Source organism: Mesoplodon mirus (genome assembly GCF_964341445.2).
Source record: "Mesoplodon mirus genome assembly, chromosome: 3".
NCBI lineage: Eukaryota > Metazoa > Chordata > Mammalia > Artiodactyla > Ziphiidae > Mesoplodon > Mesoplodon mirus.
Window position 1 is genome coordinate 46550920 of NC_138978.1, and position 16025 is coordinate 46566944.

Here is a 16025-nt window from a genome sequence, read left to right on the forward strand (position 1 = left end):
GAAGTCCCAGAGTATTCCTAATTTTCTAAGTGTATAGAAAAGATAAATTTGGGCATCATTTGCATTGCCTTTGTTAATTTCTTTTGTCTCTATTCTTTCGTTTGTTATTTGGGAATTAAATGTTTAATTAGACAAACACTGAGATCAAATATATGTGCTATGAGCATGTCCTTAAGTATATGATTAAAAAAGAGCTAAAAACCAGTTCACTGAATGCAAGTAGACAGCCATATTTTAAATTAATGAAGAAAAACCACTAAGTTGTATCCTATTATAAATATTGTCATCAAACTAATTGTATCAATTTTAATGGAATTTTGGCATTGTTTTAGGAAAAAAAGTTGTTAATTTGGGGGTTCCAGAACACATAAAGGGGTTTCCCTGGTGGCACAGTGGTTGAGAGTCCGCCTGCTGATGCAGGGGACACGGGTTCGTGCCCCGATCCGGGATGATCCCACATGCCGCGAAGCGGCTGGGCCCGTGAGCCATGGCCGCTGAGCCTGCGCGTCCGGAGCCTGTGCTCCGCAACAGGAGAGGCCACAACAGTCAGAGGCCCGCGTACCGTAAAAAAAAAAAAAAAAAGCTTTAAAAATATTCACGAAAATAGACTGAGAAATTTCACTCCTTAGAACTTAAAAGAAATAATTAAGGATGTACACAAAGATTAGGATATTCATCATAGCATTACAATACTAGAAAACTGGAAACAATTCAACGTCCAATAATATGTGACTGGCTGAACAAATTATGGTACTTTTATATAATATGAATCATACACAATCACTTAAAATCATGCTTTATAAATTATAAAATTATATGTAAAAGTGATATACCTTATTTAAAAATATGAAAAGATATGAACAAGCTGATCCCATATACATTACGAGTATAGGTAGCTATAATCCAAAATATCAATCACGGTTAACTCTAGATTATGAAATTGGGAGCAATCTTATCTCTTTTTGCTTCTCTGTTCTTCCATATTTTCTACTAAATTAGAAAATAACAATTGCAATAATGAGTCAATAGAGACTATGTTATGTACAAAACTCAAAAGGTGTTTAAAGGGCTTCAGTTTAATCTTTAAAACAAAGACTAAGGATTACAAAACAAGAGCCAAGGCTTATTTATAATTTGCTCTTTTCTCCAGATAAAGTATTGTGACAATTCTACAGAATTAGAACACTGCTCAAAAAGAAATACCATAGAACAATGCCCAATATTTCCAATTGTAAGGTGGCATTAGATAATCAAAATAAAAATACATTTTGAGTTAATTACCTATCCAGGGCTTCTTTGAAGTACTTCCTCTGGACATCAAACTGAAAGACTGTACGTTCACAATCAGTTGAAGCATTATCACTACCCCCATGTTTCTTCAGGAAGGCGTCAAACCCATTCTCATCTGGATATTTCAAACTACCCATGAATACCACTAAGTGGAAAGAACACAAAGTCACAGAACACAAAGATACAGACAATGTTTTTATTAACAAGGATGAAATTTCTCATGTGCAGGGAAAAAAAAAAGAAGAAGAAAATATGCCAACACATGAACAATGGTTACGTCTGGATAATACTTTCTTCATTACACTTCTGTTTTTGTAATTTTCTAAAATGTTCACATATTACTTTTATTCTCAAAGCCTAAACATTTTATTTTTAATGAAAGAAATACGTAATTTATTTGTGAAAAGGTTAAAATGTAAACACAGACATATAAGCAGATTAATTTCTACTATAAAATCTCATGAGAACTTTACCCTCAAGTATTGAATAGCTTATAAAACCAGAACACAAAAAAAATTAGTAATTCAAGTATCATAACTGTATAGCATTCACAAAGGTTTTACTTGGGTACATTCATAATTAAACTGAAGATTTTCTGTTTTATTTTGATATTAATCATGCCTTTTTATTTTCTGTATTTCTGATGCTTTGACATCTTGAGGCCTTGCAGCCCTGGAAGAGACTGCCCCTCCCAAGGCTATAGCCTAAATTCCTAGAGGTTAGAAATTTTCTCCTGATTTGTTGGGCTTCCTGTACCTGAATAATAAAACCTACATTTTAAAGTAGTTTTCTAAGTGGTTTCACTCTAATCCTCAAAATAAGTGCACTCAAGAAGATTAAAATTAAATCTTCCCCTATGATATCCACTAACATTTTTTCTTAGTTTTTCTCTTATTAAACAAATTATAATTCTACCAAACCAGTTACTTATCTTTGAAATCATTACATACAAATTTAGAGGGAAAAACACACCCGGGAATGATATTTTACAAAGATCTTACTGTGCTCCAAAAAGTGTGCCAGCCCCGGCAGGTCATCCGGATCAGCAAAACTCCCAACTCCAACACAAAGAGCCGCTGCAGACTGGAGTAAGTAGAACACATACAAATAAACAGTGAGTCAATCCTAAAGGAATAATATTATCATCTCATTTTAAAGATTCACTTGGAGATGGACTTTTTCCAACAGAAAGTAACAAAATTCTTTCCCTGAGAATCAGGAGGAGCAGCAAAGTGAAACTCACCAGAACTGTGTCAGTTTCACCCTGCTGCTCCTCCTCTTGCCATCCTGCCAAATGCTGAAGAGGTGCAGACCTAAGGAAAAAAGCAGAAACAGACAGAAAAAAGCGAAGGGGGACTGGCCAGCCCACCCAAGTATTATTTTGTGTCAGCATTTCAAAGTTCTGGACCAAGTTTGTTTCTGATTTATCAGATTTCAGAAATCTGCAGAAGTAATATACCTGAGTAGATTCTGTCTAAAGATCTCTAAGCAATTAAAGGCTCTCTGTGTTCAGTAACTCAGTTACTAGATGGAAATTTCTCAATATGTTACTCAGAAAATCTTGTTTTTATTAAAACAGGGCATAAAATAACAAGTCAGGAAAACATCTAACAAAGAAAATAAATAAATGGTTAGGAAAGAAAATCTTTAACTATTAAAAAACTACAGAACTAAACTTTAAAGAGGCTTTTTAGTTCTTCACTTCTTATTGAAGATATATAGAATATTTATTGGTTGATATTCTCCCAATACCTTGGGAAAATCAGTTTCCAACAAAATAGATGGTCAGGAGGCATACCAAACTCTGCATTTAAAATGATCAGGGCATACCATTATATCATTATAAGTTAAAAGATACAAAAGGGGAGAGATAGTCAATTTGAATCCTTGAGGATAGAAAGTTGAATTATTAACTTTCCCAAATTTTACAAATGTCCATTTTAAAGGGCTAACAGATTTGATGACACAAGACTGTTTTGATAAATGGTTATCCTCTTAGAGGGTTTTTAAAAAATAGCATACACCTGGTATAAAGTTTAACCATGTGTCAGGGGAGAAAAAAAAAAAGTACACTTTTGGAAGAACCAAATAGTCTCACTTGATACCATAAATCCCATACTTAAGACTTAGACACATAAACTCAGTTACAACATGAGGGAATATCCACTTCTTCAAGGCACAGTCTAACCTGTTCTGTGATGTTTAATAGAGGCCTAACCTGCTTTCAGCTCCAACTACCCCATAAAGTTTTCTTGTCTCGACCAGCAGGGTTGAAGACATTTTTGTATAAGTTGACTTAAACCACAGTCTATCAGTCAGCTTTGACAACAGCAAAAACAGGCTCTGTGATTGCTAGAAAAGAAATTCATACTTGAGAATTATCTACCCAAGAAATTCATACTTGAAACATACTTGAGAATTGACTTAAGGCCTAAACAAATCATAATTCAGCATATATCATACTTAAATTCCAATCTTGTTAATTTATTAAAGCTTTCAGATCAAGAACAATTTCCTTTTGAGAGGAAGAAAATAGAGGGGATAAAAATGATAACTCAAAAGAGTAGTTAACTTCCTAATTAGGTAAAAGTTTTCCAAAAACCTCAAAATTTTTTCTTCCCACTACCCTTATAAATTTGCATATTTATCTTGAACACATTTCACATTTTTCAAACAAAAAATCATAAAACCGCTGCAAACCCTATACTACTCTTAAGCCACCTCTTACCTAGACTATCTACGTTATTTCCCTTTTGTAGGCATTTATTCATTCAATGACTATAAATCATTTTCCCAGATCATGGGATCAAAGGAAAGCCTTTCACTCGTGTACCCGCTGCATCTGAATCTAAACAGTTCGATCTCTTCTTCAAATTGCATTAGGTTCCTCCATTCCTTTCTAATATCCAGAGAATTACCTATCAATATCTTATGAGGGAATATATCATACCAAGTTCTCAGAAAAGAAAGGCAGCATCTAAGCCATTTTTTAAATGATCTTTAGAATGTGACCTTGCTGCTTCTAGACGAGGTAACATTTGGAGTTTGATGCACTTAAGCAAGGTTAAAAGGGGTACCCAAAATACTGGATGCACATCTTCATTTGTCAAAGAGGTTCACAATTTCTGTATAAATCTAAGATATTTTATTATATCTTGACAATAAAATTGGCTGTCAAAACAATTCTTAATTTAATCCTAGAGTTTTGCTTATCAGTTGACAGAAGGTATAAAGAAGTCCAAAACACAGGAAAAGCTACAAATACACAGACAGACATATAGAAAGAAATTTACAGACAAGGAATATTCAGTTATGAAGTTATAACACAGTAAGTTTTGGAGCTAAAATGGACTTTAAAATTTATGTAACCTAATTCTCTTGTTTTAGAAATGAGAAAAAAATGAGAAAATGAAAAGGCCTAAGATCATTCAGAAAGATAGTGACAGATTCAGAATTAAAATTCAGGTTTCCTGACTGTCAATGCTCTTTCCATTTCTGACTTTTATCATTTCTTCCCTTCTATTATTCCTCTATTTGGAATTACTAGATCTATTTTAAATTAAAAGTGAATTTATTAATTCCCAATTTACTGACAAAGACCTTACTATAGACTATCAAGTAGCATATATATATATATTTTTCCCCCCAGTGTTTTGGTTTTCATCCCTAAAGCTTTCCAAGCTAAAACCACTTGACCTATCTTGCTCTCCCAAAACAGGCATCACTCACAATCTGAATAGCAAGGGCAAATAGCTTCTTTAAACATGACTCAATCCCTCCAACACCTCAGTGAAAGAATTGCCACAATCTTCTTTAAAAAAATAATAATTTTTTCCAGAAAGAGTATCTATCAAAGAATTTATTTAGGCCATATCTACTACTTAAATCTCCCATCTTCACACTTTGAGAGCTGACTTTATAGTATTATACATATGACCTTTAGATTTTAGTGTTAATCATCTGAACTTTAATTCATTCTTTGAGGCCTGTACCATGTTGAATGCATTATCAATATTCAAGATACTATCTTTAACGAACATTTGCTGATCAATTCCACTATAATAGCTCCAGAATATTATCCTCCAATATAGGTACTTCCTACTGCAAAATGGAAGCATTCTTCAAAAAATATCCAGAGAGGAAAATTATCTCTATCAAGCCCTATTTATCTGCTCACCTATTGTTATTATATGTTTCACTAACTAAGCTCAACTCCCCATTTCTATTACATTTCTTCCAATTTACTTATTTATTATTTATTCAAACCTCTGGTGCTTCCTCATAAAAAGAGATAAATCACATTCAATTACAAAGACAGAAATGACTCATATGAGGACTCTTAGAACCCTAGGCCCAGGTGAGGACTCTACGCTAGCCTTGTTCTTTTCTTAAGCTTTTTCCAGTCTCTCCAAGGATGATACTCTCTCTCTTATTCCTCTATCCCAGGCTAAGAATTATGTGGATCCTCACCTCCAGGCATTTGTTTTTAAAACATATAACGCAGTCAAATACTGGTAAGTGATTACCTCTGAGAGTTATGGTTACGGGCAACTTTTATATTTTTGTTTTTCTTTATTTTCCATTAGCTTCTATAATAAGCATTTGTCACTTTTATAATTAGAGAAAAACATTTTTTAAATGTAATCTTTATACAGAATAAATATACCTTTACTAAGATCAAAAGATATATATTTCCTTTTGGCCATTAAGAGATAAAACATAAGTTTGGAACTTATCCCAAAGAATTCCCAAATTAGAAAAAGATAGAAGACATGATTCACACCTGTTTTTCAGTGGTTTTCTTTCTAGCTTCTGCCCTCTCTTCTAATTCTTCCAATTCATTATCCTCAGTATCAAGATCATCATCATCATGTCCGTCATCATCATCATCAAACTCATCTTCATCATCAAAACCCTCTTCATCATCATCTTCTATTTCCGCTCCAGAATCCTCATCATCGTCGTCATCGTCGTCATCATCTTCTTCTTCTTCCTCCTCTTCTTCTTCCTCTTCATCATCTGTTGCATCACCCATTTTACCTTCCATATTACTTAGGTCTGAAATCAAAAGTGCCTGCAAGCCATTTCGTAATTTGATGTATCTAAAAAAAAAAGAGAGAAAAAAAAATCACAAAACATTTGAGTCAGCCATTCATTATACTACACCAACACAAGTGATCAGCTTAGCAGAATTATTTTAAAAATCCAAGTACACACACAACACTTTTTAAACTAATGAAAACTGGTTGATTGTGAGGAGGAGAACCTCAAAAGCTTATCAGTTTCCAAGTATCTACAGGGAAACGATGAGAGAGATGCTTCCCTGTTTGTATTTTCTAAATACAGGGAATCTACCCTGTTTGTATTTTTAATTTTGAACTATGAAAATATATTTACCTATTCAAAAACTAAATTTTAGAAGTTAAACATAGACAACAAACCCACCACCCAGCCTCCCTTACTATATTTTTTAGCTTATAAGTATTTAATAAACATTCTACCATACCAGAAGACCTACCCTAAAAGAGACATATCACTCAATATACAGAGCAGTCATATCAGCTTAAATATTGAATCAAAATCTCATTATATTTAAACTCTGTTGATTCCTTTTGGTACAATGTGTTTGATATTTTATACCAGTCTCCAAAGATGCTTTTATGAACTAAGAAAATGGCTACATCTCTAAGAAAAGTAAATCCCACAGACTAGTAGCACCGCTGTAAGCATGACTATCCTAATTAGTAAAACTGTTGTGCCAGTTTGATGACTGAATATCTATGACAAACTTCTCGCATTTATACTCATTCTTCAGTGTGTTAGTCAATAAACATTTACTTAGCAGCCTGAAGTGTATAAGATACATTAAGGGTAAAGAGAATAAAATCACATTATTCATCCTCAGGCACTCACTGTCTAATACAATACAATAAAGCCAGTACAATACAGAATGACAGAGGTAAACACAGGATGTTAGAAAGAAGGAAGCAGTCAGGGAAGGCTTCTGAGATAAGGTACACTTAAGCTGAGCATTGAAGCTGGGAAAAAAAAAAGTTTTCTAGCAGAAACTATAAAAAATAACATGCAACAAGAAAAGGAGCCTACGAGTCAAGATGGAAGACAAAACACATGGATTTATCTCCTTCCCATATAAAAAATCACATTTAAAAAACAGAAAAAAAATGTTATGGTTATTTTTTGTTTTGGTTTTGTTTGAGAACAAAATCACAACAGACTTAAAAAATGTCAGCATAGGAAACCATAAACAAGACGAAAAGACAACCTACAGAATGGAAGAAAATATCTGCAAATGATACAACCAACAAGGGGTTAATTTCCAAAATGTATAAACAGCTCATATAACTCAATATCAAAAAAACAAACAACTCAATCAAAAAATGGTCAGAAGACCTAAACAGACATTTCTCCAAAGAAAATGTACAGGTGGCCAACAGATACATGAAAAAATGCTCAATATCATTAATTATTAGAGAAATGCAAATCAAAACTACAATGAGGTACCATCTCACACCAATCAGAATGGCCATCATCAAAAAGTCTACAAATAATAAATGCTAGAGAGGGTGTGGAGAAAAAGGAACCCTCCTACACTGTTGGTGGGAATGTAAATTGGTGCAGCCACTATGGAAAACAGTATGAAGGTTCCTTAAAAAAACTAAAAACAGAGTTACCATATGATCCAGCAATCCTACTCTTGGGCATATATCCAGAAAAAATGAAAACTCTAATTTGGAAAGATACATGCACACCAATGTTCATAGCAGTACTATTTATAATAGCCAAGACATGGAAGCAACCTAAGTGTCCATCAGCAGATGAATGGATAAACAAGATGTTACACACACATGCACACATACACACACACACAGTGAAATATTACTTAGCCATAAAAAAAGAATGAAATATTGCCATCTGCAGCAACATGGATGGACCGAGAGATTACCATACTGAGTGAAGTAAGTCAGGGAGAGAAAGACAAATATTATATCACTTATATGTGGAATCTAATACAAATGAATTTATTTACAGAACAGAAACAGACTCACAGACGTAAAAAACAAACTTATGGTTACCAAAGGGGAAAGTGAGGGTGGGGAGAAATAAGTTAGTAGTATGGGATTAAAAGATACACACCACTATATACAAAATAGATAAACAACAAGGATTTATGTATAGCAAAGGGAACTATATTCAGTATCTTATAGTAATGAAAAAGAATCTGAAAAATATATTATATATTTATATATATATAACTGAATCACGTTGCTGTATACCTGAAACTAACACAGTAATGTAAATCAACTATACTTCAATAAAAGAAAGAAAACGATGCCATTATGCAGACCAGAAGTTTTTAGAAATTATTAGAAAACATTCAAATTTAATCAGATTAATGGAGAAAATAGAAAATAGAACAAGGTATTAGTAGACAAGGTATTAATAGACAAGGTATTAGTTCTTCCCAAGAAAGTCTGAAAAAAAGCCTACACTCCCCACTCCCACCCCACACACATACCTCAAGTCTATCCTTAGCAGCCTGAACAAAGCAGATCAGGTGTATTATGGGCTAACTTGTGTTCCTCCAAAAGTCTTATGTAAAAAGTCTTAACCTCAGAATGTGACTGTATTTAGAAATAAGGTTTTTAAAGATGTGATTAAGTTAAAATGAGGCCATTAGGGTGGGCCCTAGTCTAATCTGACTGGTGTCCTGATTAAGAGGAGGAAATTTGGACACACAGACACTGGACATGCCCACACACAGATCAAAGAGCAGATGGGGAGACAGCAAGGAGACCGTCAACTGCAAGCCAAAGGGAGAGGCCTCAGAAGAAACCAAACCTACTGACAGCTTTATCTTGGACTTCTAACCTCCAGAAGTGTAAGAAAATAAATTTCTATAGTTTAAGTCACTTTGGTATTTTGTTATGGCAGCCCTAACAAACTAATACAAGGCCATTTCTCTTTTCAAAAACCATCAATGGCTTCCCATCATACTTGGAATAAAATCCAAAATCCTTACCAGGGCCTAGAAAGCTCCACATAATCTGGCGCCCCACCACTTCTCCAAACTTCTTTCCTACTCTTCCCTCATTCTCTTTGCTCTGACCAAAACGTATTGTTCTTTCTTGAACATCTGCTCCATCTCTTTCAAGTCTTTGCTAAAATGTCCCCTTTTCAAACACGCTTTCTCTGACGCACTATCTAATATTGCACCCCAGTCCATCCCTATCCTCTTTTATCCTGTTTTAACTTTTTTCACACTATTTATCATCATTTGTTTTTGTTTGGGGTTTTTTTTTTTTAATTTTTCTGTCTGCACCTTTAGAAAGTTAGCTCTGAGGGCAGGGCTTTTCTTTTTCTTCATAGCTATATTCCCAGCACCTAAGACATTGCCTGGCACTTAGGAAACATTTAAGAAATATCTGTTGAATGAACAAAAGAATGTTAATGCCTAAAGGGGGCCTGATACATGATAGGTACTTAATATCTGCTAAATGAAACAAAATATCAAGTAGTTTTATAAAATAAAATTATGTGCACACATATACACACTAAATGTACATAAAGGTATAGCAAAAGAACGAAAAGGATACAAACCAAATGTAACAGAAATATATACACCTGGAGAGAGGAATAAAAGTAGAGCAAGATACAAGAACTTTCATGCTTTACTCTATAATTTCTACATATTTTTCAATCTTTTGTAATAAAAATACAATCACTTATTTGTATAATAAAAATAATATAATGAAAATCCAAAACCCACTCCACAACAAATTAAGAACACACACACAAACACACACATACACACACCCCTTAGCTTTACAGAGAGTTAACTTCTATAAAATCATCAAATCCATTTAAAGATAGTTATGGACAAAATGCTCTTCATCATCACTTCTATTCAGCACTGTATTTGAAGTCCTAGCAAATGAAAATAGATCCACAATATAAATAAATAAAATAGATTTATACGGCAAAGATATTGAAAGCTAAAACAATTCATTGCAAAAATATACGATTACCTAGAGAATGCAAGAGAATTTAAAATATATATGTATTAGCATAGTATGAAGACTTCAGCAAAGCATCCAAATCAAGAACCATGAACGAAAATCATGAATTTCCTATACACCAAAAGTAACCAATTAAATAAAATGAGATTTAAATAAAAGATCCTATTCACAAAAGCAAAAGAAACTATAAATATATATCTAATAATAACACCTCACATTTTAAGTGTATAAACTTATATGTCTTAACCCATTTAATCTTCATAATAACCCTAATGAGTTATTATTCCCATTTTATGGATGAGGAAACTAAAGCACACACGCACGCGCGCGCACACACACACACACACAAAATAAAGGATTTTTATTTCCCCAAGCTTAGCAGCGATTGAACCCAAGTAGCATGGCACCAGAAGCCATTCTGTTCCTCATCCAACATGAGGAAAACTAGAAAATTTTACAGGAGAAAATAACAGACGTGACTAGTCATACCATGCAATTGCAATGGGAAGATCCAATATTACAAAGATATAAATTCTTCCCCCAAATTAATCTATAAATTCAAGGCAATTCCAATTTTAAAATCCCAGTAAGTTTGTGTGTGTGTGTGTGTCTGTGTGTAACTTGGCATACTGATTCTAAAATTCATATGGACAAAAAAAAAAAAAAAAAAAATGCCAAGAACATTTTGAAAAGGGAAAACATGAGGGGGAACTGCCTTACCAATTATAAAAATAAATATTTTAAAGCAATTAAAATTAAAGAGTATACTGGAACAGGAACACCTACAGATCAATTTAAGAAAACAGGTTCTAGAAACAGAGCAATGTTTATAATATTGTTGCAACACTTTATTATGATTCAATAAATGATGTTGAAACAATAGATAATTCATTTAGGGAGATAAAATAGCCATCTCTACCCTACACCTAACACATATAAATTCACATAGCTTACAGAGCTAAAAGAAAAAAAAGTCTTAAAAGTATTGATGAGAAAATATTGCTATAATATTGGTATGAAGAAAATTTATGCTAAACAAGATCCAAAATCCAGAAGCTATAAAGGGCGGTGGGAGGGGGGAAGAAAGATTTCACTATATAGTAATTTAAAATTTTTCTAAAACAAAACATCATAAACTAAATCAAAGAGAAAAGTACATACTGAGAGAAAAGAATAACAATATATACGAGTCCCTTCAAATCAATAAGAGCAAAAAACAAAAACTAATAAAAATAGGTTTAAAAATATATACAAACATTTCAAGAATACAAGATGTCCAATAAATGAAATGATGCTGAACCTTACCAGAAATCAAAGATAATCAACTGAAAACAACAAAATATTTTTCATCCAGCAAATTAGCTAAATTTGTATTGCTATCCAATACTGACAAGGGGACAGGGTATTCTCACACACTTGCTTATGAATCTCAGTGGGTATAGTATTTTTGTAGGAGAATATGGCGATACCTATTTTCTTAAAAATGTAAACTCTGCATATGTTTCAACCCAGTGATTTCATTTCTATATATCTTATAGAAATGTTCACACATATGTCAACAATGTTCACTGCAGCAACATTTGTGGTAGAGAAAAATTGGAAATCATCCAAATGTCCATATATAGAAAAATATGCAAATACATTATCTCATAGCCATACCACAGTATACTATATAGCCTTCAAGACCTCATTTCCATATATAGAGAGAAAATCATTAGCGACTCGGGTTCTATCTTAAATTGCTATTTTTAGACCTAGACTATGCTAAATCATTATAGGTCAAAAAAGGGTACTTGGGGGGCTAACTTTGTAATTATATAACTCATCATTACCTCCCCCCAAACCATGTGGTCTCAATTATTCGTGTGTGTGTGTAAATTTTTGGAGGGGTAGGGCTCTTCTAAGATGTCTAAGAAAACCTCTCTCCCTCTAGCTTATTCAACTTGTCTACCTTTATTTGGTTTCATCCTCACACTGCTCCTGTACTGACTATAAAGACTGAAGTACGGAATTCCCTGGCAGTTCAGTGGTTAAGACTCGGTGCTTTCACCGCCAGGCCCAAGTTGGGGAACTAAGATCCCACAGACTGCATGCCATGGACAAAAAAAAAAAAAAAAGACTGAAGTAGATTTTTCAAACCAAGCCCAAGAATCAAGAATGTGGCATTATTTTCTTTATAATAACGTATCCACCCACTCATTTTTATTTGTTCTTTAATTAAATGAACCAACCTTTTGTGAAGCCACTTTCAGTCACTAAAATTACCGCAGTTAAGAGCTCATGTATTTAAATCCAAAAATACTTGAGACCATATAGTGGGGGGCAGGGGACGGGTAGTGACAAGTTACATAATTACAAAGTACCGTCTTTTAACCTAAAAAGATTTAGTACTCTCTGTCTAGACCTGGAGCTAACAATTTAAGGCTAGAGCCTTAGTCATTAACTACTGTACAGTACATTTGAAACTTTAGACATCTTTGCAGTTTAAAGCTGCAGACCTGGTTTAAGAAGTCCATAAAAGCATTAATTGTTATGCTCACCAAACCATTAAAAATTAAATCCCTGTTCAGTTTTGCCTATAATTCTAGGAAGCTGCAACTCTCAAGTTACAACAGTCCACATAGTAAAGCTGATATGGCCTGCCTGAGCCAGCTAAAGCCTTCTCACCTAAGCTGCATTAGTTTAAATCTAACCATACAACTTGTTTAAAAAATGAAGAAAAAGATGGGGACTTTCCTGGTGGTGCAGTGGTTAAGAATCCACCTGCCAATGCAGGGGACATGGGTTTGATCCCTGGTCCGGGAAGATCCCACATGCCCCGGAGCAACTAAGCCCGTGTGCCACAACTACTGAGCCTGCGCTCTAGAGCCCACGAGCCACAAGCACTGAAGCCCGTGCGCCTAGAACCCATGCTCCACAATAAGAGAAGCCACCGCAATGAGAAGCCTGCGCACCACAACGAAGAGTAGCCCCCGCATGACACAACTAGAGAAAGCCCACGCACAGCAGCCAAAGGTAAAATTTTTAAAAAGAAGAAGAAAAAGAAACAGAAACAAAAACTTACTGCATGGTACAATATAGTTCTTGCAAATAACCAAGATCAAAAAAATCCACATGCTTCTCTGCTTGTTAAAACATAACAGCAAGCCACCCCATTTAAGACTCACCAGAAGGGCTTTTTGTTCCTTAATGGCAGTCCTTCCCTATTTCTCAAGGTTCCTCATCTTTGGATCAGTTGTTAGGTTATTAGGTGTAATTGATCATTTTAATAATGGCCCCCACAGTGACCTGGTCAATCTTCCCAACAAGAGTTGGAGTCTATTTCTCCCCACCCCTTGAATCTGGGCTAGCTTTGTAAACTTTGCCCTATAATTTGTCGTGAAGTCCTAGAGCCTAGGCCTCAAGATCCCCTGCAGCTTCTGCCTTCACTCTCTGGGGACTCAGCTGCCATGTCAAGAAGATTAAGCTAAACTATGAATGAGGATATATTATGTGCAGAGAGAAGGCCTACCTTCTAGCTGTCCCCACCAAGGCCTTAGACATGTGATTGAAGCCATCTTAGACCCTCTAGCTCCAACCAACCCACAAAGTGAATATAGCCACAAAAGTGAGCCCAGGTAAGAGGAAAAAAAATATTGCCTGGTCATCCCATAGAATTGTAAAAATATAATAAATCATTGTTGCTTTGCGCCACTTAAATTTTGAGGTGGACTGTTACACAGCAATGCTAATACATTAGGAGGACTCAGATGATTGAACAAGTCCACTTCCTGGTATATATCCAAATGAGTTTACAGCAGGGACTAGAAGAGTATTTGTAAGCCAATGTTCACAGCAGCATTATTCACAATAGCTAAAAGGAGGAAACACCTCAAAAGTCTATCAACAGATGAATAAACAAAATGTGATATATACATACAGGGGAATATTATTCAGCCTTAAAAAAGATGGAAATTCTAACACATGCCATAACATGGATGAATTTTGAAGATATTATGCTAAATGAAATAAAGCAGATACAGAAGGACAAACATGGTATAATTCAACTTACATGAGGTACCTAGAGTAGTCAAATTCACAAATAGATAGTAGAATGGCAGCTGCCAGGAACTGGAAGGAGGAGGAAATGGGGAGTTATTATTTCATGGGTGCAGAGTTTCATTTTAAGATGAAAAAGTTCTAGAGATGATATAGTGATGGTTGCACAACAATGTGAATATACTTAATGCCACTGAACAGTACACTTAAAAATGGTTAAAATGGTAAATTCTGTTATGTGCAGTTTACCAAAATTTTAAAAAAGCACGTCTCTTCCCCACTTGATTTCAGAATCAGACGAGAAAAAGAGAGGGAACAGAAAAATAGAGAGCAAAATGTCAGCTTTATCCTTGATATAAAGCTAGGTTGGAGAACACGGCTCAAGAGTGTTTTAGAAATGGCTTGCTAACGCTCTCTGAATTGAAGTTATCCACGAGAACTGAAATATTTCCCCCAAAAGGCAGAGTTAGTCGTGCAGTCTACTGCACTAAGAATATGCCAAAATACTGGCTGTCTGCAGGCTGGAATGAAGAGAGATGAAAAGGTTAGACTGAGCATGCCCAAGGTCATTCTACTGCACTCACTAATCAAATAAGTCACTCCTGTGAAGGGGAAGAAGAGGTAGAGAAAGAGGCTAACAGTGTTACCATAGTAAAGTCCCTCTCATTGAAACAGTGTTCCTATATTATATAGTAGCTTCAAAAGAAAACAGAGGGGGAAAATTAGGGAAAAAATTCAAGAAAAATTTCCTGGGACTGAAGAATTTATATTCTAAACTGATTGAGGAATGAAGATACAAGAAAACAGTTGAATTGATGGATTTATTGATGTGTTTGACCACAGTTAGAGGAGTTTTAAAGCTCTGGCAGAGAACTAGGGTAGAATTCGTGTTAGATCACAAAGAGTACTAAACAAAAATAATAGTAATAAGGCATCTTAGATATGATGCACAAGCAACAATAACAATAATCATAAAAATTTAGAACTTTTGTGCTTCAAAGGATACCATCAAGAGAAAATTTTTGCAAATCATTTATCTAAGAAGACCTATATCTAGAATATATAAAGAATTATTACTACTCAATTTAAAAAATTAAAGTTGGACAAAAGATTTAAACAGATACTTGTCCAAAGAAGATACACACAGTGTAAGATAAGAAGATGACAGATGACTAGTAAACACATGAGAAGATGTTTAACATCGTCAGCCATCAGGGAAATGCAAATGACAATGAGATACCACTTCATACCCTCTAGGATGGCTATAATCAAAAAGACAGATAGTAGCAAATGCTGGTGAGGATGTAGAGAAATTAGAACTCTCACACGCTGCTGGAAGGAAAGTAAAATGGTACAATCACTTTGGAAAAGTCTGAAAGATCCTCAAATGGCTAAATGGTTTCTATATGATCCAGCAATTCTATTCCTATTTATTATATACTTGAAATAAATGAAAACATACATCCACGCAAAACTTATATATAAATGTTCATAGCAGCATTATTCATAATAGCCAAAAAGTATCCATCAACTACTGAATGGATAAATAAAATATATTCATACCATGGATTAGTCAGCAATAAAAGAAATGAAGTAATGATACATGCTACAATATGGATGAACCTTGAAAACATTAAGTGAAAGTACTCAATCACAAAA

General features: G+C 34.4%; 1 protein-coding gene across 6 annotated transcripts in view; it reads right to left on the bottom strand.

Annotated features, from left to right (window-relative positions):
* The window catches only part of NRDC (nardilysin convertase), a gene marked incomplete at its 5' end in the record, with an annotated part of 92076 nt that overhangs the window by 63395 nt on the left and 12656 nt on the right, over positions 1-16025 (bottom strand). For 4 of the 6 annotated variants that reach the window (XM_082613360.1, XM_082613357.1, XM_082613358.1 and 1 more), the window contains 5 exons: positions 1282-1435; positions 2292-2373; positions 2534-2603; positions 3509-3642; positions 6074-6392. In XM_082613360.1, the coding sequence (XP_082469486.1) occupies positions 1282-1435; positions 2292-2373; positions 2534-2603; positions 3509-3642; positions 6074-6392 (759 nt within the window). The remainder of the gene's footprint in view (positions 1-1281; positions 1436-2291; positions 2374-2533; positions 2604-3508; positions 3643-6073; positions 6393-16025) is intronic. The other 2 variants (XM_082613361.1, XM_082613359.1) reach the window with 1 other exon arrangement.